The sequence below is a fragment of the Rhinolophus sinicus genome, linkage group LG05 (assembly GCF_036562045.2).
Source record: "Rhinolophus sinicus isolate RSC01 linkage group LG05, ASM3656204v1, whole genome shotgun sequence".
Lineage (NCBI taxonomy): Eukaryota > Metazoa > Chordata > Mammalia > Chiroptera > Rhinolophidae > Rhinolophus > Rhinolophus sinicus.
In genome coordinates, this window is record NC_133755.1 from 160977817 (window position 1) to 161001125 (window position 23309).

Here is a 23309-nt window from a genome sequence, read left to right on the forward strand (position 1 = left end):
ACAGCGAACCACTGCTTCTGCAGCATTGACCAAAGTGTCCACTTGCATAGATTTTTTTAGCACCCCTGGTAATTATGAGTAGGGATACAGCAAGGGCAAGTTGGAAAGGAGAGATTTCATAAGTTCCTAGAAAAGTACAGTTGAGAAGAGTACTACGGAATACCAAACCAACTCCATTTATTTTACAACATAAGTGACTTGCAGTAGATCACAGAGTTACCCAACATCTGAGCTAATCCATCTTGTGCTCCAGGTTTCGATACACTGTGCTACCTCTGCCTTCACAGTCAGAGCGTTGTCGGGGCAGAGGATCCAATCATCCGCACTGATTCCTGCTTCAGGGCCTTTGCACTTGATCCCTGACATCCACTTGGCATGCCCCTGTTCATTTTTCAAGTGTTAAGTCAAATGTTAACTTTCCTTAAGAAGCATCCCTTGATAGAGCTTTAGTAATTCATTTCAAAAGTATATGTCATTTTACTTCAAGGACAACTTCCTCAAAAGTGAACTATCTATCTGTCTTGCAGAAAGAGAATGAATAATTTCATTAACTCTTTGAACCTGTTCTTCTTCCTGGCGTGTTGTATAGCCCTAATTCATCCACCCAAGTAGTCCTGATTCATCTAATTCATTCTACTCAGCCTGCATTAGGTAGGTATTTAAAGGTGAGAAATAATGGACAGAAATTTCTCTCATTTTAGGTGAGAAACAATGATATGAGTAGAGATATTTGTTAATTAGTTCAACTGTAAAGTTACCTCACGTTTCCTTTCCCGATTCAAATGTCATTCAAAACACATTTTCTGAATGCATATTGAGGGTCTAGCACATCTTAGAGAAAAGAATAATTCTCAATCACTTTAAAATATATTTTCTGTACTATTTAAATTTAACATGATCAGATCCCTTTATAATAAAATAAAGGGAAATTAATTTTAATTTTTGAAAAAAGAATTAATGCAATCTTTCTTTTAAAAATCTTCAGGGAAGAAAAAAAAATCTCATTGTGGAATGAAAAGCCAAAGTATAACGTGATGATCTTAGAAATCTAATTTAAGAGTCATGTGACTAGCCTAAGTGCTTTATATTCTGGGCTCTCTTATACTTCTTAAATTGGACAATATTAAGAACCTGCTTAATTGACGGTGTTACAAAACCTACAAGGAATCCATACTTGAAAAGAATTTCCTACTTAGAAAAAATTGGATAGCAAAGGAGACTTCCTAATCAAAACTGCCAGGGGAAAACTGACAAAATAAAGTAGAAGGGCGCCACCTACAGGAGGACGCTGTACGCTCAATGAAACACTGGTTCAGAAGAATGATTCCTGCTGCAGTCTCTTGACAGAAGAGCTTGGAATCAAGGGCTCTGGTTTAACACACTCCCATTCCCCGTCATGCTTCAAAAGGATGTTCTCATTTTCTTCCACCAAAGAAAGTCCCTACTCTATAAATCTTGGTGCCCCCCTTTGAGCCTCAATTTAGACAAAGTGGATCTCATACCTCCAGAAAAATTTGTCAATATTCATAAACTATCTGCAACCGAGCTCAGGTTAAGGAAGCAGAAAACATTTCTGAATCAATCAGAGGGTAACTGTGTAACTGGATGACTAGGCTAAGACAAGAAGAGGTCCACATCAATTTACAACCACAGGTGAAAATCTCACAATAAGTGAATCCAAAGAAGAGCATTTTCACTTGGGAAGAAGAGCTTCTGAAACCATAATGTCCACGAATATAAAAAACACTTTATTTAATGTTAAATGACCAAAAGGAAATCAGATTTATTACCATCTAAGTTCTTCCCAGGTAATGATCCATAACTATAAAGATTTAGAGAAAAGAATCATTTGAACTAATTATTTTCTAAGCAATGGAACAATCTCATGAACTATTCAGTTTTCCTTTTCTCTCCTTCCTGTGATTTCTTATATTGTTTCACATATGGTTAAAATAAATGTTATAATTAATAAGCAGTGTGATACCTTGCTTTTGTTAAGAAGCCAGCTGGTTCACATACAAAAAGGTAATTAGACAAATTAAGATAGACTGCTTTCATTTGCTGATGAACTGACAATAATATTTATAGTTAAATGTCTCCAACTGTATTTGGGTTTTTAGTAATGGTCAAGGTTGATCTAGGCAAAGATGATACTGATTAGTGTTGGATTTTTTTCAAAAAAAATTATTGTCTTAAACTATTGAATAAACAGCAGCAGAATTCTTAAAACAGAGAACCCTTGCTCCTTATTAAGCCTGAGTGCTGTGAAGGTTTTATGTAATTATATTGGAGGTGACACAGCAGGAGCAAAGCAAGGGCAGCCTGGCATAAAATGATATCAGAATTAGTCTAGAGTATAGAAGCACAGAACTTCCATCAAAGTCAGGCAGTTGAAAACTTCTGAACTGAGGAAAACCTTCCTATAAACTCAGTTTTTCATATTCTTTCACTAATTTTTCTTTTTCAATTCAGAAAGACAAGAATATTTTTAATAAGGTAACAAGAAATGAGAGCAAGCGACAAGAATGAAAACATCAATAATTGTATGGAGATATAGTACTCAGTACCTCTAAACTTTAGTAACCTAGTCTTTCTAAAGCAAGGATTTCACAGTGCAGATTTCTGAACTGACAGGGCAAGAGTGCGCCCATGCTTGTTGGCATTCCCTGGCACTAGAGGGCAATACAATTAGGGCACAGCTGGAAGAGAAGGGAGGCATGTTGATTGCAGAGTCCACAAAGACTCTGAGAAAAATCAAATGCTCATCAAAACAATAATTGTAAAACATGACATGCCTAGCTCCTCCCCATCAGCATCATGGGGATTTGAAACAGAAAGCAGAAAAAATAATAATAAAAAGAAATAATAATGGAATTCTTCACATCTTGGTGATATTTGGAAGGATTCAGATCAGCAGTCTTCTTCATGTGCCCAGCAATATTTTTAACATTCAGCCAAAAATATGAAGGTTGGAATTGTAATGACAGGTGAGGATATTTCATAATTCAGTCCAGTGTTTAATATCTTTTGCTTTTTTCACTAAAGAAAAAAGGTGACGGGGTAGAAATCACTATAGGAATTTGACTGACAGTGAAGACATAAGCAATCAATGTTTTCCTGAGGCAGAATAAAAAGAAAAGTAAGATATCTGAGAAAATAAAACCGATTGGTTCTTCCAATGTCAAATAGTTTCCTCAAACCTCTCAGATTTTACAGTGGCTCTCAGAAAAGTCAGCTTGGTCCATTTTTACCTTATCTGAAATACCTATCTCTTTGTGAGTGGCAATCCATATAAATCATTATCTGATAAAACAAGTTCAAATAAAGCTGTCACAATCAATTTTCATTAGCAAACTGTATTTAATTATGTATACATTTAGGCTATCTAGGGCAGTCCTAAAATACCTACACTTTTCCATAGTTGTCTTGATGTTAATGCACAATCAGCTTTCATCTGACTGGAATTTAATTATTTTATTATAACTGTTTTCCAAAGAGAAATACTCACCAACTGCACCCCACTGGGTAGAGGAATCAGCCACAGACTCCAGACAATATAGTACATTCATTATCAAAAATACATCCCAGCACATCTATGGAGAGCTCCTTTCTGCAGGACGTTCCATGTCGAAGTAGGACAAAATGCACTCCTTTGCCCAGTAACCGCCCCTTCCTCACTACAATCACAACTGCCCATCAACAAGGACAACACTATATGCTGAATTTTCTATCTTCAATTCAATTGTGTTTAACAGCACCACCCCCGCCCCTCCCCCCCAAAAAAGGCCTCTTCTTTCTGCAGCTGCTGAATGCCACAAATAGCTTCTTGTATAATTTGACTTAGAATGCACCCCAAACTCGACATGTTGAATGGCAACGTGAATGCTTCATTCAGAGAGGACTGAAATGTGTAGAATGTCCTAAAAACCTCCCAGTGGCAGAGGGGATCATTTGGAAGTCTTGGGGCGGAGGACTGCTTTCAGCAGCGGTCTACAAATTCTTCTCAGGTCTATGTAAATGGCGAGAGATCCGTTTCAGAAGATTCCCACAGTGATCAAAGGAGGACTAGCGAATTCCCCTGAGCCTGCCCTGTCTAGATAACATTTCCCAAAAGTTGCCTCCATTCTCCACAAGAAATTTATTTTTCTTCCTGCTTTCCTAATAAAAGTACCTACCCTCAATCTACTCATGCACCAGCATCAATTGTCCATCCTTAGAGTGATTAAAACGTTTTTTACGTTGTTTGGCTTAATGCTTTGTGTATTTTACACATGGCAAGCCCCCCTCTCGTATTTTTGTAAGTTCCTGGAGGGCCAGGGCCACATCCATGAAGCTGACTACACTGCGCCCACCTTGGGTCCACGCAAAGTCAGTAGCTCTGCAACTTGACACAATGTGACGACATATAACATTCACTGGCTCGTTCAGAGAAAGGGGATAATTACCCATCTTGATGAAAAAAGACTGAAAAAGCATTTGTCCTATACAGTGCATAATCGTCTAACCTCTATGAAAATGCTCCTTAAGAAATAGCTTGCAAATACTAAACAAAAATTTCCACACAGATAATGGCTAGTTCAACCTCAGGAATGCAAGTTATTTTTTGAATACGCTTCCTGGTGTGTTGAAATTGGAATTTATTTTCTTGAATATGAAGTATATTGGCAATCAACTGATTACAGGAGACGGTGGACAAAGGGAGAAATAAGAGTTAAAGGAAAAAACTCTTCTGGTTGTTATGTGAAAAAATAGGAGACAGAAGAACCAGTGGATCACACTTTACCTGCTCTCTTCTCATTGTCCTCAGATTAATTGCCATTTCTTCAGGAAAGCAAACCTTTCCTGACCCTCTGACTCTGCTTACACCTCCCGTTCCTCGTTCTCATTGAGACCTGTATTTCCTTTCATAGCACCACTAATTGTTTTTGTGTAATTATTTGTTTAGTGACTGTATCTCCCATGAGAAACGTGACCCAGACCACAGAACAGAGGCCGTGGCTGGCTGGATCCACTGGGTCTGGGGGCTGAGCACCAGTTCTGATACACAGGAAGCATGCCATTAATATTATTTTATTAAAGGAATGAATTACAGGAAGAAAAGAAATAGTTTAAACAAAGTGAGTGCTAGACAATCTAGCTTTGTTCTATGGTATTAAAAAACAAACAAACTAATGTTAAAGTATCATAGCACGGATAGAGAGCTTTTAGCTAGAGACAAAAGTTCATTTCAAAAAGTCATTTATTTCCACCTTGACTGCTTCATTAAAGACACGACTCACCAAGCACCACTCTAGGCACTGGAGACACCAAGATGAAGACAGCCTCCTCGTAGAAAGCCTCCCTGACCTTTCCATCTCCAGTGCCCTGGCCCCAGGAGAATGGACTATCCTCTCCTTTGTGGTTTATCCACCCTGAAAGGTGCATCTCTCTCTCCCCTATTAGCACCTTCACCGCTTGAAGACAGGAACTGTGCCTTTACTGGCTGTGGAATGCCAGTTAGCTTGTTGACTGAATGACAAAATGAATGAATAAATGTACTCGTTTGTTCATAAGGAATTCCATTGGATGGAAGAAGACAGACACAATCAAATGATAATAAGATACATTTTTAAATAGAGGGTGCCCTCTAATGGGGGCTGGAAAGAAACAATATCAGAGAAAAATTGATGAAGGAGGTGATACGTGAGCTAGACCCTGAGGGGTGCACAAGGCTTTGGTAGGTGGAGGATATGAAACACATTCCAACTAGAGAAAAGAGAAAGAGCAAAAGCATAAAGAAAAAATCAAGTCATGTGTTTGCTAGGAGTATTGAGTCACATGTATAATGGATGGTTATGCACAGCCCGTGAAACCGCCTTGTAGAACACACTGCATGTGAGTAGAGTGGCTGTGAGCTGGAAACCACATTTCCCAGGTTCCCTTACACCCGAGCCTCCTGATTTGCAAGTTGGTACACCTGGTGAACTTGGGTAAGGACTTGAGTCCACGCTCCTGCCGCTTTGGCTATTGCTGCTGCAAAGTTTGACTGTTCAGGGATTTCAGAAGGAGTGGTAAGTGAAGTCTTAGTGTCTAGTGCCTACTTTCATGGGAACAGTGGGCAGGGTAGGTAGCATTCATTTTGCTGGTAAGGTACACAGCTGAAGCACTGTGGTCTTGGAGTAAAAAATGGGGAGCCACTTTCTGACTGCAGCAGACGTCATGGCTCCCTTGGTGAGTTCTGGGTGGGGGTAGGGATGGTGGTATTCTGTGAGTCATTCTTGGGAGTTCAACTTGGACCCATTCCCCAAGCTTTTCCAATGATCTTGTAAATACCATACACCCAGTGTTAAATCCCCTTCTGTTTACATCGCTGACTGCAACCGAATCTGCCTTAGATAACTGGCTGGTCCAATGGGATGACAAAGTGGGGTTTGTAGGCGTGACAGTGGGAGACATGGCTGGAAAAGTAAGTCACAACCAGTTGTGAGGAACCTCGCATATCAAGTCAAAGGGATTAGACCTCATTCAGTTAGTAATAATTAAACATCAAAGGTTTTCATACAAGACAGTGGTTTGTGTTTTAGAAAAATGTTAAGGACTAATGAAAACTGAACTGAAAAAGTAGGCAAATTCTATAAATCCAAGATGAACTAATACTGATGAAAGAAGGACTGGAGATAAATAGTCTGTGTTCCTTATGTTAATGATTTCCCCATGCCTAACCTTTGGCTGTATCCTGACACTTTCTGCTTCTCTTGAATGCTATACCTATTCCAGGTAGGACACCAACTGCCCAGGACACAGGATGCAGTCAGTCACCTACTGACAAAGGTTAGCCTCTCGTTCCACCAGTCTCTCTTCTGGTTTCATGTTGTTGGGGAATTTTGAGTGAACATCTTAGTTCCTGATTATTTCCTACTTTGACAGACTGTTTTTTTTCTACTAGTGGGGTTTGCATAAATGTCATGGTCACGATTGAAGCCCATAAATGAAAAATAACATATTCTCTGTATTTATTTTTAAAATGCTAACTTTCCCCAAAACTTAATTATATATGACTCTGAAATACTGCATAAATTCTGATTGAAAAAACACATAAGAACATCTAACCACTCTCAGTATTTAGGGAAACAACATCAGATGATTGAAACAATATAGCCAATACCTTACTAAAGTAGTTATGAAGGCATTCCAGAACACGTAGATGCAAACAACAGAATCTACAAATCATATTAAGCAAAAAGGATTAAAGGCGTATTAAGGAGCTTTTAGAATCTCCAGGAGGGCCAGGGGATAACTTTACATGCCACAGAACACGGACTGCTGTTACTGCCACCTGCTGGCCATCAATGGTCAGCACTGATCATGTACAAGTCTGGATGCCAAGCGTCCAGAAGCCAATACCAGCAGAGCAAGAGGCCAGTGCTGCTGGGCTTACCACTAGATCCAAACAACCTGTGCAGCTACTGCCTACATTCCTCACTTTGGCATCCAAATTCAATGTGTGGGTCTGGGTGACAGAGCCTATCTCACATACTAGCTGCAAGGGAGTCAGGAAGTAGAGGCATTAGCTTAGCTAACATGATAGGAGAGGAAGTCAGGCCAGAACAGGAGTGAGATGAGAATTTAGTGAGCCAATAACAAAACCAGCTGCAGGATTTATGGCCAAGTTCTTTAGGAAGAACAATCACTAATAAGGTCCAAAATCAGTTGGGATTTGTAACCTCTTACCTCAGTTTTGATTCAAATCCTGAAATATGGTTATTTGCATCTGAACTTCTTGAATCAGAAGCTGAGAAAGAGAATTCTTTTACTCAAATTGCATCAGTGGCCCACAAGAATTCATTGTCACCTACTAAGTTATCAACTCAACACAGTATAGGAGTGGTTTCTTTCCAGGGACTATCTTTCTTGAGAACTAAAAAAAGTACAGCAGGTTTTTGTAAAGACATGCTCAAATTCACATTATATAAGAAAAATATGATGGCACAGGTAAGGGTGGAAGTTTCACAGGACTGATTTTCAGGAAACCAAAATATTCTGTTAAAAGTGTGTGGGGGGGGACTAGAAAAGTTTGTTTGGTCTTAATTCTCCACTATTTCTGAGGACAACTGCACAAATAAACCTTCTCTGAATAAGGCAAGGAAAAAATGCCTTACTATGTATATAGCAATATCTTCAAACTATTTTTCCAAATTATAATTTGTGAAAATAATTTAATAGAAAGTGAATCTTCAAAAAAATTCTATTCTGCCATTCAATTTTTCTTTTGATGAAGTGAAGATCTTTAAAAAGTTTTATCAAGAACAAATGTAAATCAAATGGAATTTCTATGTATCTCATTATTCAAAAATGTTTATTTCTTCACAAACGCCCACATATTGTAAGAGTAAAAGCATGAAATATTAATGTTCCTAGCCAGTTTTCTAAAAATCACAGAGCTATCATCTTGGATAAAGAAAGTCATTTGCTGCCATCTCAATACACAAATAATTTAATTTTGTAAGGCTAATATGACATTTGTCCAAGATATTTTTTCAATTGTCCATGATACATAGATTCCATCAGAAGATCAGCAGGAGAGCAGGGGAAAATTTTGTAAACAATCCTGGAAAATAAGCACAGTGTCTGCAAGTTGTTGTCTGGTGCTAGTTTCCCCTCATACTTCAGAAAGGATGCTCCTCCACACACAGCTAGGGGTTCGAAGCAGCATAGCTGGAGAAAGATCCAGAATACTTACATTGGCATATTTCCTAGCTCTCCATTTCAGGATTCAGATAGTGTTGATTAGCAATTCTTTGCTTCACATTTATATTTCTGAAATGTTCTGTCTTTTTAAAGAAACATGTCAGAGCCATCTCTGCCTATGACAGAGCCTGAGTGAAATGTTGGCCATTTCCAAACCTTGAGTTCAATGTTTTGCAACAAGTACGTGAGCTTCAACCAGCTTTCTTTGACCACTATGTGGAGAACAGATGTGTCTGGGCAAGTAGAAACTGGAAGCTATTGTCATGAACGAGGCATGAAATGATGGGGGCTTGAACTGGTGTTAAAAAAGAGAGAAAGGGAAAGATGCAAGATATATTTTGGAGACAGAACAGAAAGATTATATGTGAGACAAAAAGAAAGGGAGGAATCAAAGATAACTCCAGGTTTTTTGTTTTGTTTGCTTAAGCTGTTTGGATGGAGAATGGTGGTGTCATTTATTGAGATGGAGAAACCTGGAGGAAGAATAGTTGGAGGGGAAAGGAATCCAGACATGTTGCATGGGGGCTATTAGACACACAAGTGGAAATCTGACATGGGCCGTTAGTTGCATGTGAGTCTGAAGCTCAGAAGAGAGGCCAGAGCTGGAGATGAAACACAACTTGGAAATGAGCAATAGCAAGAACTTAAAACCACTGAATGAGAGTACTCAGGGAAAGAAGGCAGGAAGAGAAGAGGACAGAGGACTGAACAGTAAGGCTCTGGGTCAGAAAGGGGAGGAGGAAGAGCCATTGACAGAGGTGGGAAGTGGCCCATGAAGTTACGTCTTGAAATCCAAGAAAAGAAATTGTTTTGTGGTGGGCTGGGAGAGGGGGAGTGGTGGTCAATGCCACAGAATCTGCTAGTAAATTAAAGGAGGCAAAGACAGAACTGTGAGCATTGCCCTCTGGCCACACAAGTTGTTAGTACCCCTCAAGTGAATGCACAACACAGTGCAGGATTGGAAATCCAGATTCAGATAAACAAGAGTGAAGAGGAAGTAAGAAAGTGGGGAGATCAGATGTAGAGCCCTTGTCTGATCAATAAGTTTTTTTCTGAAGATAAATAGAAAAATGGGCGGGCACCAAAAGATGTGACGTCAAGAAATTAATTTCAAAAACTGAAATAGGTCATTGTAACTTCCTTTTTCAAAAAACTTTGGGTTTGTTTCTCTTCAAGCTCTCTTAATTTGTTTCTGAGTGCACGGGTCACTGAGAAGCCTTTTTTAGATTCACATTACAAAACAAGATTCAACAATCTGGGTTAATGAATAACAATAATCTTCAAGCAGAAAGGCTGAGAATTGTTTCCTGAATTAATGAGTTTCATTAATTAAAAAATGGGGGCCTCCCATCTTCACCCTTTCATAATCTCTCTGCACGACTTACAGCAATCATCTTCCCACCAATGAACAATGGTTAGGTTCAGGTTCCAGAACATTCCTGAGAAGAATCACTCATTTGGGCTCACCAAGGACATTAGGGGAAGTCAGGCCCACAAAGTCTTGCAGGTCCCTCAGCATTTTTTATATTTATGAAGAAAAAATTAACCAGGGGACAGAAGGCGGTGGATTAATGAAAACGTTTTAAGATAAAAAGGCTGGAGCAAACAGCTCCAGGAATAGAAAACAGTGGCCTGAGACACGGGAATTCTTGATTGGTTTACTGATACTGAATCATCATGAATATGAAGTCTTGGAAGAGTTGAGTAACCAAGCTTATGAATCTTCTTTGAGGATTTAAGAACAGGCAATCCAAACCCATGTCTATGTTCTATGTCCAGCTTGGTGCCAAATTGCAAGACTACTTTGTATTTTGTAAGCACAGAATAGTCTTTAGGGAAACAAATAAAAATAATAGCTGGAAGTTAATGGTGCTTACTCTGAACTGAGCATTTCATATCCACTATCTCATTTAACTCACATCACAGCCCTGAGGTGTTTGAGCTGTTATTATGCCTATTTTTCAAGTTGAGGAAATGGAGATTCAGTAAGAAGCTAAGTAATTTTCAAAGGCCATAAGCTTGCCAAAGGATGAGGTGTGAATTCAATCCAGGTCTGGAGGCAGGAGGCTCCCTCCTAACTACTCACCATTCCATAGGACGTCTGAGAATACCTACAGCAGGACCTAGCTCAGCAGAGTGAGAGCGGAGTCCCACGTCCACTCGCATAAAGCAGAACTGAAAGCTAAAATTAGCCTGCATTTTAAGTATACTTTTTATTGGGTACAGAAAAGTGCACAAATTATAAGTGTGCAGCTCAATGAAATGCCAAAGAGTGAATGCCCACATAACCAGCACCCAGATCAAGACATGGTTGGTTAGCAGCTCCCAGAATTCCTTGTATGTCCTCCCTCCCCAGGGTAACCGCCACCCTGACACAATCACCAGAAATTAGGTTTTCCTGGTTTTGAATTTTATGATTGGAATTATTCTCTTCTCTTTGACTTATTTCATTTAACATTATGTTTGTGAGGGTCACCTACGTGGTAGCAGTAATCTGTTTATTCTACTGCTTTATGGTAACAGAATTGCTTATCCATTGAATTATTAATGGACATTTGTTGTTACTGTTTTTTTCCTAAGTTGGGGCCTTTCTGAATAAGGCAGCTATGAACATTTTCATACATGTCAGTTGGTGAACAGATTTATACCTTTATGTTGGGTATATTCCCAGAAGGGGAATTTGCTGCTTCATAGGTTATACATATCGGGAGCGCCAAAAACTTGTATACAAATGGACACTTTGGTCAATGTTGCTCAAGCAGTAGTTTGCCGTAATCAGAAATGTCTGGACGCTGATGGTAACCACTTTGAGCACCTCTTGTAATCGCAGAAGTCAAACGTGACTTGTATTCATCTTTTGTTATCGGTACATATTATTACAATTTTAATAGTTTTTTCCTTTCTTAACATATGCATACATCATTTTTTTGGCACCCTCTGTATATTCAGCTTTAGCAGATCCTGCCAAACAGTTTTCCAAAGAGGAAAGACTAGTGGAGTGATTTAAAGGTTTTCTTCCACAACAAATGGGCATTCAAGTAAAAATAGAATTTTAAACTATTGAAGGATATCATAAAAATTATCACTGGGCCATTCTTAAATATAAGAAATAAGCTAAAAAGTGAGTCTGAATGATGGAAGCCCTGCTTATCAAAGCTTCCTGTAATACAAGGTAAAGAGAAAATTCATTGTAAGGTCTTGAAAGGGTTGGTGCATATAGCAACTGGCCTGGCTACAAACTAAGGTGGGGACAGAGCAACAGTGGCCTAGGACTGCAATTTCTAGTCCTCACCTTGCTGTGTCAGACCTGGAACCTTAATGTCTCTGGGCCTTGCTTTTTTTTTTTTACATCTGTAATGACAGACTCACACTAGTTGAACTCTAAGTACTATTTGGGACACAAAATTATGTGATATAGAGAGATAAAATAATACGCTTCTGGCCTGTCAGAAACAGCAAGGATTCAGTCCTATATACTCACTATCTAATGCATCCAAAGCTAAAAGAAAGAAAACCAGATGTACTTTTGTTGTAAAGTAAAAAATAAAATAAAAATTGAGGTTTGCTAGGCTGATACATGAGGGAATGCAGGGGAGTCCTACGGGCAACTTAAGTGTTGGAGAAATATTTGGGGATGTGACAAGGAAGTCTTTTAGAAAAAAGAAAAAATGACTTGAAAATATTTGGCCAAAATGATCCCAAGATTAAAAATAAAATTGTAAATGTTGTCTTGGATTCCCAAGTTGTAAGGTTAAAACATCATATTTTGCCATATACAGCTACCACATCTCTCCCTTCTTTTACATATGACACTTCCCTGCCCTCGTTTCTTTTACCCAGACACCTGTAATATATGAAACACATTCCAGTGGGTTTCCCATTTTTTCCCTATTTGTATTGTTTTTCAATAATTATGTTCCTTATACTTTTCCGTGAGTTGAAAGCTTCATTTTTTTTTCTTTTTGTTGTTGTTTTTGTTGTTGTTTTAAAATGAAAACATGTAAGTTTACTAATTTTCCTCTGCATGCAGTTTTGGCTATATCCCATATGTTTTGAAATTTAACTTTCTCTGCATCACTACTTTCTAAAGAGTCTGGTTTTGTATTTAAATATTCCCCTTCCTTTTATTTTTCAGCTGCAATAGCAATAAATGAATTTTAAAATAACCTGACACATGGTCTTAAGTTGAATAAAAGCCATCTTGATAGTATCCATAAAAAGTATGCTGTGCTTGGTATATTTCTGAAATTTTCCCAGAATCTATCCTTGCTTCTTTGCTCTTACATATGCTTTTAAAAGGTAATACATCCTGTCATGTGTATAACATTAGCTTGTCTTTGCTTTGCAGTGTTTAAACAAGAAAGCAAATTGAGCCAGCTGTATAAGCAGCATACAAATCCATGTCATCTCTCTTCATCTCCTACTCTTTATCCTATTGACGCGAGGTCGAACCAGCGCTGTGAGGCTGCACTGGATTTTGTATAGATAGGATTTCTTTTGTAATTGCAAATTTTGGAAACTGAAATTAAATACAGAGGTAAAAAATACTATGAAACACCAAAAACCATATAGACATTTAGAGGACCAGTCTGATTTTGCTCAGCAACAGCGGTCTGGGGGCACTGAAACAGAAAAGGTGAAAGTAAACAAAAAAACAAAACACAACAAAAAAAGAGTTTCTTTTTTAAAATCTTAATCTGAAGTGACAAAAGAGTAATAAGGCTTATCAGGCTTGTGGCACCATGAAAACAAATCCCCTTGTTTACGTGGTTGAATAGCAGCTGAATTTATAGCTCCTGATAAATGGCAAATCAGAGTGAAGCAGGATTACCAGTGTCCAGGCATTGGTTGAAAGCATTTACATATGAACAGTAGAAAGAAGCGGGTACCTACTATGACCCTTACCAATCCAGTTAGGAAACTGAAAACCCAAAGTGAAAAGACCCTCTTTGATGCTGCAGTGTGACAAATGCCAGTTAGATGTGCAGAGGCTATGGAGCATTTAACACACACACGTGACAGAAAGAAAACTGGCAGTTAACAGGTCTATCCAGGTTCCAGTCAAGATTTACATGCATTATCCCACTGAAAGTTCATGAAAATGTTATGCGTTAGGGAATTACCATCTGCGTTTTAGAGATGAAAGAGCTGAGACCCAGCGAAGTTAAGTGACTTGCCAATTGCCACACAGTTCCACTGGCAGAGATGGTCATCAGTGATTTGAAAGCCCCACGCAAGGGCCTGTGAACTGGATGCCAAACCTTTCTCCTTATTTATTCTTCTCATATTCCTCCTCTCAGGTACATGGGCCGTTTTCCAATTCATATTTTGTAATTTACTGGGAACTGATAAAGTGTACATATAAGACTCAGATGAAAGGATTATGAAGAGAAAGCAAGTTATTTGACATAATAATAAGGCTTTCTAAATAAATGTAATTTCAGATGATTACATGATAAGCCTAAAAATCAAGATTTGTTTCTTGTATTACTTTAAATATATATTTTTAATACTCAGAGAATAACTGAAGTAATAGAGAAGTAAAGGAGAGTGGTAAAATGCAGAGAAAGAGCCAAAGTTTCCATTCAGAAAGAAGGGATGAGAACGTATTTAGAAGGGGAAACAACAAAAAGCAGAGCTGGATTAACAACTGTCCAGGAAGAGAGGAAAGGGAGAGTAATAATTTAGTAGCCAGCCTAGCCTTTGAAACGCCACTGTGCAGTAGGTTTGCTCATACTAAGTAAATGTTTCTTTTGAAAAAATAAATATGCTGGGGAAAAAGAGACTGGCTAAAAAAAAAAGCAAGAAAGTGTAGACAATATCTGAATGACGGAATGAGTGTGCAGCAGAACAAATAAAACGTTCATTTCCAAAGTGAGGATTACATCTCAGACTCATCACACATATAAAATAACCAAAGCAAACAAAAAGAACATTTGTCAAGTTTTTGAACTTTGTTGGCAGGGGTGGTGCGTCAAGTCAGTAGTCTGAATTTTTAATTTTTATTCTTTGGCTAGTCATACAGAGTTATCTAAGAGCATGTTTTTCTGTGTTCTGAAAAGTGAAAATGTGTCCTCCAAAAAGACGTAGCCAATAGTCAATTTCTACAAAAGTAAGTGATTAAGTAGGTTATCAACTCTGTTAATTTCTGACTCTGCTATTACCCTATGCAGCCACCACTGTTCTCTATTTTGATACTAAGTTAACTGTTTTTATATTTAATATGGACAAATTCACCACACTGGCAAAGCATAACCCAGCCTTAAGTTTTTGCTTGTCCTGTACATTATAACTAAAATGAATGTCAACTATAATTTAATATATAGATTGTCACAGGATGTGGAGTACAGCATAGGGAATAGAGTCAATGGAATTGTAACAGCTAAATACGATGCCAGAGGAGCAGTAGATTGGGGGAGAGGGGTTATCACTTTGTGAGGGGTTTAAATGTCTATTCCATTGTTTTGTACGCCTGAAACTAATAATAATAATAAAAAAAGAACGGCTTTTAGACTTGCAATATGAGAGTACAGTACTTCTTAAATGAAGTCAAAATCAACTCCTCTCTTTTCATTAATAAAAGATTAGTGTATTTTGAGCATGTGGGGCTGGGGGGGGAAGGGCCTTTCACAAAGAGAATGGCTCTCATAAAGGCAACATTAGAAAAACAGTACTAAAAAGAAGTTAGCATCTTAAATGTCCTACTTTTAAACAACACTTGGAAAAATCAAAAATGAGCCTTTGATATTCTACTACCAAAAACAATCTTCAGTCCTCCAATGTGTTATTGTTAACCTTTCCTGAACAAAGTCAGAATATAATAATGTTAAGATCCCCCTGGTTGATTTTTCCACTGGAGCCCTTAGAAGTCTGAGACACACGCAGAGGAATGCCTTGGGTCAACTGTGATGTTCTAGAGGTCAGGGAAAGATCTTGGATCAGCCAGAAATACAGACCCTTTACAGCTGTCGGAAAGGGCATTCCATTTTTGTGTTTGTCAGACATAGTGCATTCCATATTAAGGACCACTGGAAATCAAGTCTTCCAAACAGAAAGGTTCCCAAACCAAAAGGTTCCTTACCCCATTCCCATTTTTTATTTTGTCATGTTGGTACAGTAGTTTTCTACTGCTATTGTAACAAATTACCCTGAATTTAGCATCTTAAAACAATAGCCATTTATCATCTCACAGTTGTGTAGCTCCATCCAAAGTCTAGCAGGCGTGGCTGGGTTCTCTGCTTAGGGTTTCACAGGCCTCAATCAAGGATCAACTATCCTGGGCTCTTATCCGGAGGCTGCGAGGAAAATCTGCTTCCACGCTTATTCAGGTTGTTGGCAGAATTCATTTCCTTCTCAGCTTCCTAGTGGCTTCCTCCATCCTCAAGCCAGCAGTGAATCCTTCTCATACTTAGAATCTCTCTGACTTTCTCTTCATCAGCTAGGAGAAAGCCCAGCCCTTAAAGGCCTGTGTGATAAAATTAAACCCACCTGGATAATCCAGGCTAATCCCCTTTATTAAAGTCACTAAGTAGTAACCTTAATTACATCTGCAAAGTCCTTTTGCCATATAGTGTAACATTGACAGGCATGACACCTGGGGATGAAAGTCATGGGAGCCAAACTTTGACCATCCCAGTTGGCAGAGTGCAGAAGCAGTTCTCCATTATTTGGATTCCTCAATTCCACAAGACTCAAACAGACCATTTTTACCTTGATAATCGATTATGGATCAATCATTAAATTGTTTACCTGTGAAATCTTCTTCAATGGGTTAATATTTTTAGTTTGCACCATCTTTCCAGATAATAAATACGATAACCCTTGTCCTGAATATCTGGCTTTCGCTGACAACATCTACGTCATTTACTCCTACAGAATATTGTGGTATTGCATCCCAAACACAGTTTCCCCAGGTAAAATCTGAATTATTTTAGGATTTCTTGGCATAGTTACGTCTCCTTCCAAGACGAATAATCTTACTTGAAATTCTTTGTGCATTTCAACTGGTGAGAAACCATTTAGCGAGAACAGCTGGAATGAGCCACGCTATTCTGAGTGTGAACAGTTTACAGCTTTACATAAAGGCATGGTAATGCTTTCTATTTTGCCTCTAAATAAGCCAGATGATACACCAGAATTTGCCCTCATATTTTACAATTTTTCAAATATTAATGAAAAATGCAACCAACATTTATGTGATTCTTGGCATCATGTTAATAAAGAATACACATTTCCTGCCTTCTAGATTCTTACTGCCGAGGCCAAGAAAACAGACAGATGTGTGACACTGTGACAGGCGGCCTAGAGGAAGGGTTCAAAACCAGCTTTGAAATGTTTGTTACGGAGGGCTTCCAAGAGGAGGGAACACGTGAACTGAGTCGATCCAATCTAAATGTTGAAGAGAAGAAACGGGGGAGAAACAGATTCGTTTTAAGCTGAGGGTCCTGGCACACGCAAAGAAAGACTAACAAAAGCGGTGAATATGAATGGGGGAAGAGGCTAATGAGAACTGAGGCTGAAGAGGAAGTAAGGGAGGTACCATTTCAGGAAGGGCTCCTCTACCTCATGTTAAGGAAGTTAACTTTATCCTAAAGGTAATGGGATGGTGGGGATCGGGGTGGGGGGAACTGAAGAGTGTTAACCAGAGAAGAAAGGAGGTGAGGTCTATTCTTCACATTCTGGTTAGAATTTGGAGGAGGGAGTAGAGAGCAATAAGCCTAGAATCAGGGAGTTGGGAGGCTGATAAGCCACGAAAAGCATAAAATGCTAATAGCCATCACACTAAGGCAGTGCTGGGCCAGGGGATGGAGAAGAAAAATGGGTTCCAGTACATGGTACGGAGGTGGAATTGACAGGAAGTGTAGGAGAATGGGAGAGGAGGATGCAGAAGACTGACAATTCTGCTACACGGGGGTACCTCATCTTATGTGATTCCCACAAAATCACCCCATCAAGTAGGCAGGGCAGTCACTTCTATTTATTAGATGGAGAAAATGGCTCAGAGTGGTTAAATGGCTTCCTCAGAGTTAGTAAATGATAGACCCAGGTCAGAAACTCTCTCTGATTCCTAGGTTAAGGGTCTTTCTGCTTCACGTGCAGATTTTACTCATGGTTAACCACATCATGAAGGTTTCAGGCTCAGCATCTTGAATGTGCATTTTAATAAGACCTCAACTGGTCATTAAATGATGGGTCCATCATTTGCATTTTTTTGAGTTGAAAGGACAACCTATAGCTTTTAATAACTACAACAGTTCACAGAGATAAAGGGGAGAGAATCAAGTCCCTAACGCAGTCAAGTGTTCAATCACTCAACAGGTATTAATAGAGCACCTGTAGGTGCAGTCTGATAAAAGGTCCTGAATAATAACCAGCTTGTTCTCACAGTTCCTAATACAGACAGAAAAACATAGTGACCAAATTATAAGCACATTTACAAAGAAAATGGGGAACAAAGGTTGCAATGGAAATAGAGTGAAATGCATACACTGGAAGTCTAGATGGAAAAACCAAATGACATAAAATTTCCACAGAGGTATTTAAATAGAAATAGAAATACTCATATAATTAAATAATTGTTTGCTAAGAGAAAATCATCCCATATTTGTAAAGATAACTTTACTACTGTTTTTTGTCTATATGCTCAATTGCCCATTCACCAGACTATGCACTAGAGAGTGAGTGTGTGTGTGTGTGTGTGTGTGTGTGTGTTTAATTGAAAACCCTAAAGTGCCTCGCTAAAGAGTGTGTTTCTCCTTGGTGAGTAAATGCTCAATCCTTTAGTCAAGAGAAATGAAACCACTTCAGAAGGGTGCTTGAGAGAAGCCAACAGGGACCTGGCCCTTTCCCTGCCACTTCAAAGAACTCTTAAGAAGGTACCTGGGAAACATACCTACCCCCCTCCCTCTCCGTCACCACAAAGCCCAGACTCGATTGTTCTGAGTGTTTGAATTTCTAGAAACACATTAACCTTCCTTCTTTATGATTGGCTTCCCCTCTTATAAGCCATTAATGATTGAAATCGTTGCGTTAGATTTTTCTGTCCAGTTGCTATAGAAAATAAAACTCTAAAAGTTAAAAATCTTTCTTGCTCTGTTTATTGCCTGCATCTTTTCAGTCCCATTGAAACTAGAAAAATCCACTTTTATATTTTAAGCCAGCCTCAAAAAAGTCAATTTATTTTCATGGAGGCTGATGGCTAAAGTCCTTTTTACCTGAATTAGGTTCAATATTACATTTCATTTCTTTAATCCACAAATATTGACTGGCATTCCTTCTTGGTCAAGTTGATGGGCTAAGCCCTCAAGCAGCTTAGAATTTGGTAGCACCTACCACTACCACACACAATAAGTGGTAAATGTCCCTGAGGACAGGTAAATCCCACCGAATGAGGGGGTCAGATCCTGCTCTCCATTTTTATAATGCCATGAAATAAAATGCTGAGGTGTTATGAAAGGAGTAAAATATCCTGCACTTATCATGAGAGGATTTTCTGACATTCCTTATAACACATCAAAGCTCAGCAAAACAAATGTATTCATAAGAGTAAAAACTGAGCTGCTTATTAAACATGTACGTTAGTTTTCTAATTTGCATAGGCTTCCTACCGTTTTGTGCTCATTTAATCCCTATCAAAAGAGCCATGGGAATCAATTCCCCAAAATTCCAACAGAAACACTTTTATCAAACTTATTTAATGAAGACTAAAGGTACCTCGCAGTAGTTGCATTAAGTAGAGATTGCTATTTTCAATGATTAAATGAGATAGGGTAGAATGACCTTCATTTCCGTCACAGAAAAGATGGAGGAGACTCATTAGAGACCATACTCTCTATGAGCATCTGACAGAACACAGAGGACTGGAGTTTCACAGGGGAGCCTTTTTCTTTTCTAAAGGATTTGACACAGCTACAAGTTCTGTAGCTTAGACAGACAACAATCTCTCTCCTCTAAGGTTTAGTTTCGGCCTGTGATTGATACCCCGAAAATAAAGAGAAATTGCCAAGACAAACTTTTACTCTGAGTGAAATGGAGTTTTGAGCAGGCGTGGCACGATCTCACTTATGTTTTTAAAAGTTCACTCTGGCTACCGGATTGAAAACAGGCTGTACAGGGAAGCTACGATGGAGTCCAGATAAGGACCAGGGAGGAAGGTGGCAGAGCGGGAGGAGAGAGGTAGTCAGATCCTGGAAAAAATTTAAAATTAGAGGCACAGGATTTTCTGACACATCAAATGTGGGGTACGAGAGAAAAGGGAGTCATGCGACATCAAGTTATTTGGTCTAAGGAACTGGAAAGATGGATTTGCCACCTACTGAAAGGAGGAACCCTGCAGTGGAATAGATGTGGGGGCAAAAGGGAGGGGGCCACAGTTTTGATATGTTTATAAAGTCTATTAGACATCCAGTTGGAAGTGTGCAGCAGGCACCTGGATATTCATACTTGAAGTTTAGGGGAGAGGTCTTGGCTGGAGATAGCCATTCAGGAGTTATCAGAATATCACAAATATTAGATTTCCTTACTGGAAAACCACAAAGGGCTCTTGATACTGACTGCAGAGGGAAAGTGAGAATTCTCCCTGTGCAGTGAGGGAAGCAGAGCTCCTGCGGAGAGAAGCCTGTCCTCTCGTTGCTCTCCCGGCAGCCATGCAGTCTCATCTGATGGTAGACACCACACAGCGTTGCGAGGGGCCAACATCAGGCAGGAGACAGAGACAGGTAGCTGTTCGTCACCCCAGAGCAGGAAGGTCACTTTCCAATGGTGAAATGAGGTAAAGGGAAATGAGAGGAGAGAAAATCTAGTCCAACACCATCCCAAATAGCAGTCTGGGAGAACCCTTTGGTATGTCATGTGCCAAAGGAATCTCATCTATTTTAGGGGCTCCTGTTTTCCCTTCAGTTCACAGACACTTTATCTTTTGCAGATAACACACCAACAATGGATCTATTCATTAATTTCATGAAGGTGAGTGAGAGGCGGGAAGCAACTAAGGCAAACTCATTTTCAGCCAAATCTGTTATCGCAAGCCCAAAAGCATATAAATATTTATAATATTTGCCATACCGACGTTAACTCTCTGTGGGAAGCAGAAAAGTCACTAGACGTTTTAGATACCTTCGATGGGTGACTAAAAAGAAGCTGTCGCTATAGGAGTCTTGTAAACCCAAACCCAAAAGTGATGGCAAATATCAAACTAATGTTTTATCTTTAAATCATGCTTAAGGTCATCCAAAATTCACTCCTCTGCAGTCAAGTCCTTTCAGCATTTATGAGTTCTGCATTTTTGGAGCGATAGATACACAGTGTCATCTCTCAAGTATGCTATGTTTTTCAAACTTCCATTGTAATTTGCTGACAATTCACTTGGACCACTCTTACACTCGCTAATCTGCATATTTTCAGTCCCATCAAAAACAGGCTGCCAGTTACTGATAGAAGGAAAATAGTGAGAAGAGAAATACCCCACCAACTCAGGAGAGCACATGACCAATTCCTCAGCAGTCAACCTAAAATAAGGACTTTTCTACCTATATAACAATAAAACCATCCATCCATTCCTTTCATGTAGACAGGGAGAGACTTAGCAAAAATAAAACAATTTTATAAAAGGCACCAGATGAAAAGTCCAAATCTTGTTTTAAATTTTGATCAAGCATTTGTTCTGCCAGGAAACATTTCCAAAAAGGAAAGGTTTTGTCTCAATTGCTGTGGCAGCAAACACTTCCGTCGGAGCAGTTAGAACAGTATCAGGATACTCTCACTGGCTTCCACAGCTTTCAAAATATTTGTGTTGCTACATCGCTCATTTGCCAGTCTATGTGACTTGTAATACTTTGTATTCAGCTGGGTGTGTTTATACAACTGCGATTCCAGAAAACTCTCCAACAGTCGGTGTAAATAGGCTGCGATGAAAAAACCAGACGTCTATCTGCTTTTCCCACTACATAGCTACACCATATTTGCCAATTATGGTACACATTACTCTTTACTTTCACAAGCCAGAGGTATGTCTAATCAGTAACTTCATGAAGTACTTAGAGAGGTCAAGTTTAAAAGGCATTACTACATACTTGTGAGAAAATGCCCAGCATCTTATGTCAACTGTCATTTAAGCCTCAATATTTTATCAGGTAGATTCTCTTCTCCCAGCTAAGGAAACCCTGACTCAAGCTTTTATTATTAATGGACAGGGTTGGGATTTATTGAATCGTCTTCACTAAGCTGTCAGTTATTATTGCTATTGGGGTCATGATCTACAAGGAAACGTTTTTAAAAGTCTCTGGCCTTGATCTGTTCTCTAAGTCCATTTTGGGGAAAGAGGACCACCCCAGAAGTGGGCACAAGTGGATAGGAGAGCAGCTGGAGTCTTGGGGACAGAAGAGCGCCAGGCCTAGGAGAAGCAAAGGAGCGAGCAATGCCAGGCTTTCCTGGGTTGGGGGCTGTGCCCGACACATGGTCGGTGCCCATCCCTATCTGATAAATAAACACACACAAAATCTTACCCAAACATTTGGTCAGAAATATTTGAATTTCAGAAGTATTTCAGAGTATCAACAAATTTTGGATGAATTTAGATATATACATTAGCCACTTTGGGATAACATTGGCCTTTGTGGCATAAAACTGGGTATTTTGTTAAAGCAACACTTTTCCAGGAAAAAAGAGCCTTCATTGTCCTCTTAAAATGAGGAAAGGGTCGGGATAAAGCAAAACTCCGAATCTATAGTAGACAGCTAAGGAAGGAGGACAGAGTACCACTGGGTGCTAGAAGCTTCTACATGCTACATTTTCTCTTGCCATCTCATCTCATCTCAAAGCATTTTCCAAGGATCCCTTTTCATTCATTGAGGAACATGTTCTGTTAGAAAACAGAAAAGTCACTACTTTTAACTTCTGGTGTAAATCAGTTTCCCCAGCCAATCTTCTAGCAACTCTGGAATCTCCTGGACTGCCACCTCTCCCCTGGAGCTGCCCAAAACAATCTGGATGCCCTCAGCCTCCCTTTCCTCAGAACACCCCTCAGAAGTCAAGTCTATCCTCCCCTCATTCCTACGCCAAACATCAGCTCCCTCCCGAGAGCAGAGACATTTGTTCCAACTTTCATCCTAAAAGTTTCAGTAACAACCAACTTTGCATAGTTCCACTCTGAAATAAAACAATAAAGAACACAGATGTCCTCTTCTAGTCATCAAAAGAGAGATCTTCTCTTTTGTTTTCAAAAGGTGTCTTGCAAAATTTCTCAAGAACAAACACATACAAGGCCGGACAACTACGTTCGCGAACTTATCCTACAAAAAGTGCTACATGCCTCATTGCTGAATATCACTATGGTCACCTTCAAAGTACTTCCCTTGGGAAGTTATGCACCGATGCCAGTGCCTAGTCCACCCTTCAAAGCAATTTTGGAACTCTTTTTCTGGAATGGCCATCAGAGTTGTCATATTACCCTTGATGTCCCGAATGTCATCAAAATGTCTTCCTTTCAATATTTCCTTTATCTTTGGGTAAAGAAAGAAGTCATTGGAGGCCAGTTCAGGTGAGTAGGGAGGATGTTGTTCCAATACAGTTACTTATTTACTGGC

At 39.2% G+C, this 23309-nt stretch overlaps 1 protein-coding gene across 9 annotated transcripts in view; it reads right to left on the reverse strand.

The window, feature by feature from the left end:
* Positions 1-23309, reverse strand: part of NHSL1 (NHS like 1) — a 214780-nt gene that overhangs the window by 72346 nt on the left and 119125 nt on the right. Inside the window, exon 1 of one of the 9 annotated variants that reach the window (XM_074333633.1) lies at positions 3509-3634. The exons of the other annotated variants lie outside the window; for them this stretch is intronic. Within the exon in view, the coding sequence (XP_074189734.1) occupies positions 3509-3593 (85 nt within the window). The 5' untranslated portion in view covers positions 3594-3634. Of the gene's footprint in view, positions 1-3508; positions 3635-23309 lie in introns of those variants that run through there. 9 annotated transcript variants of the gene reach the window in all.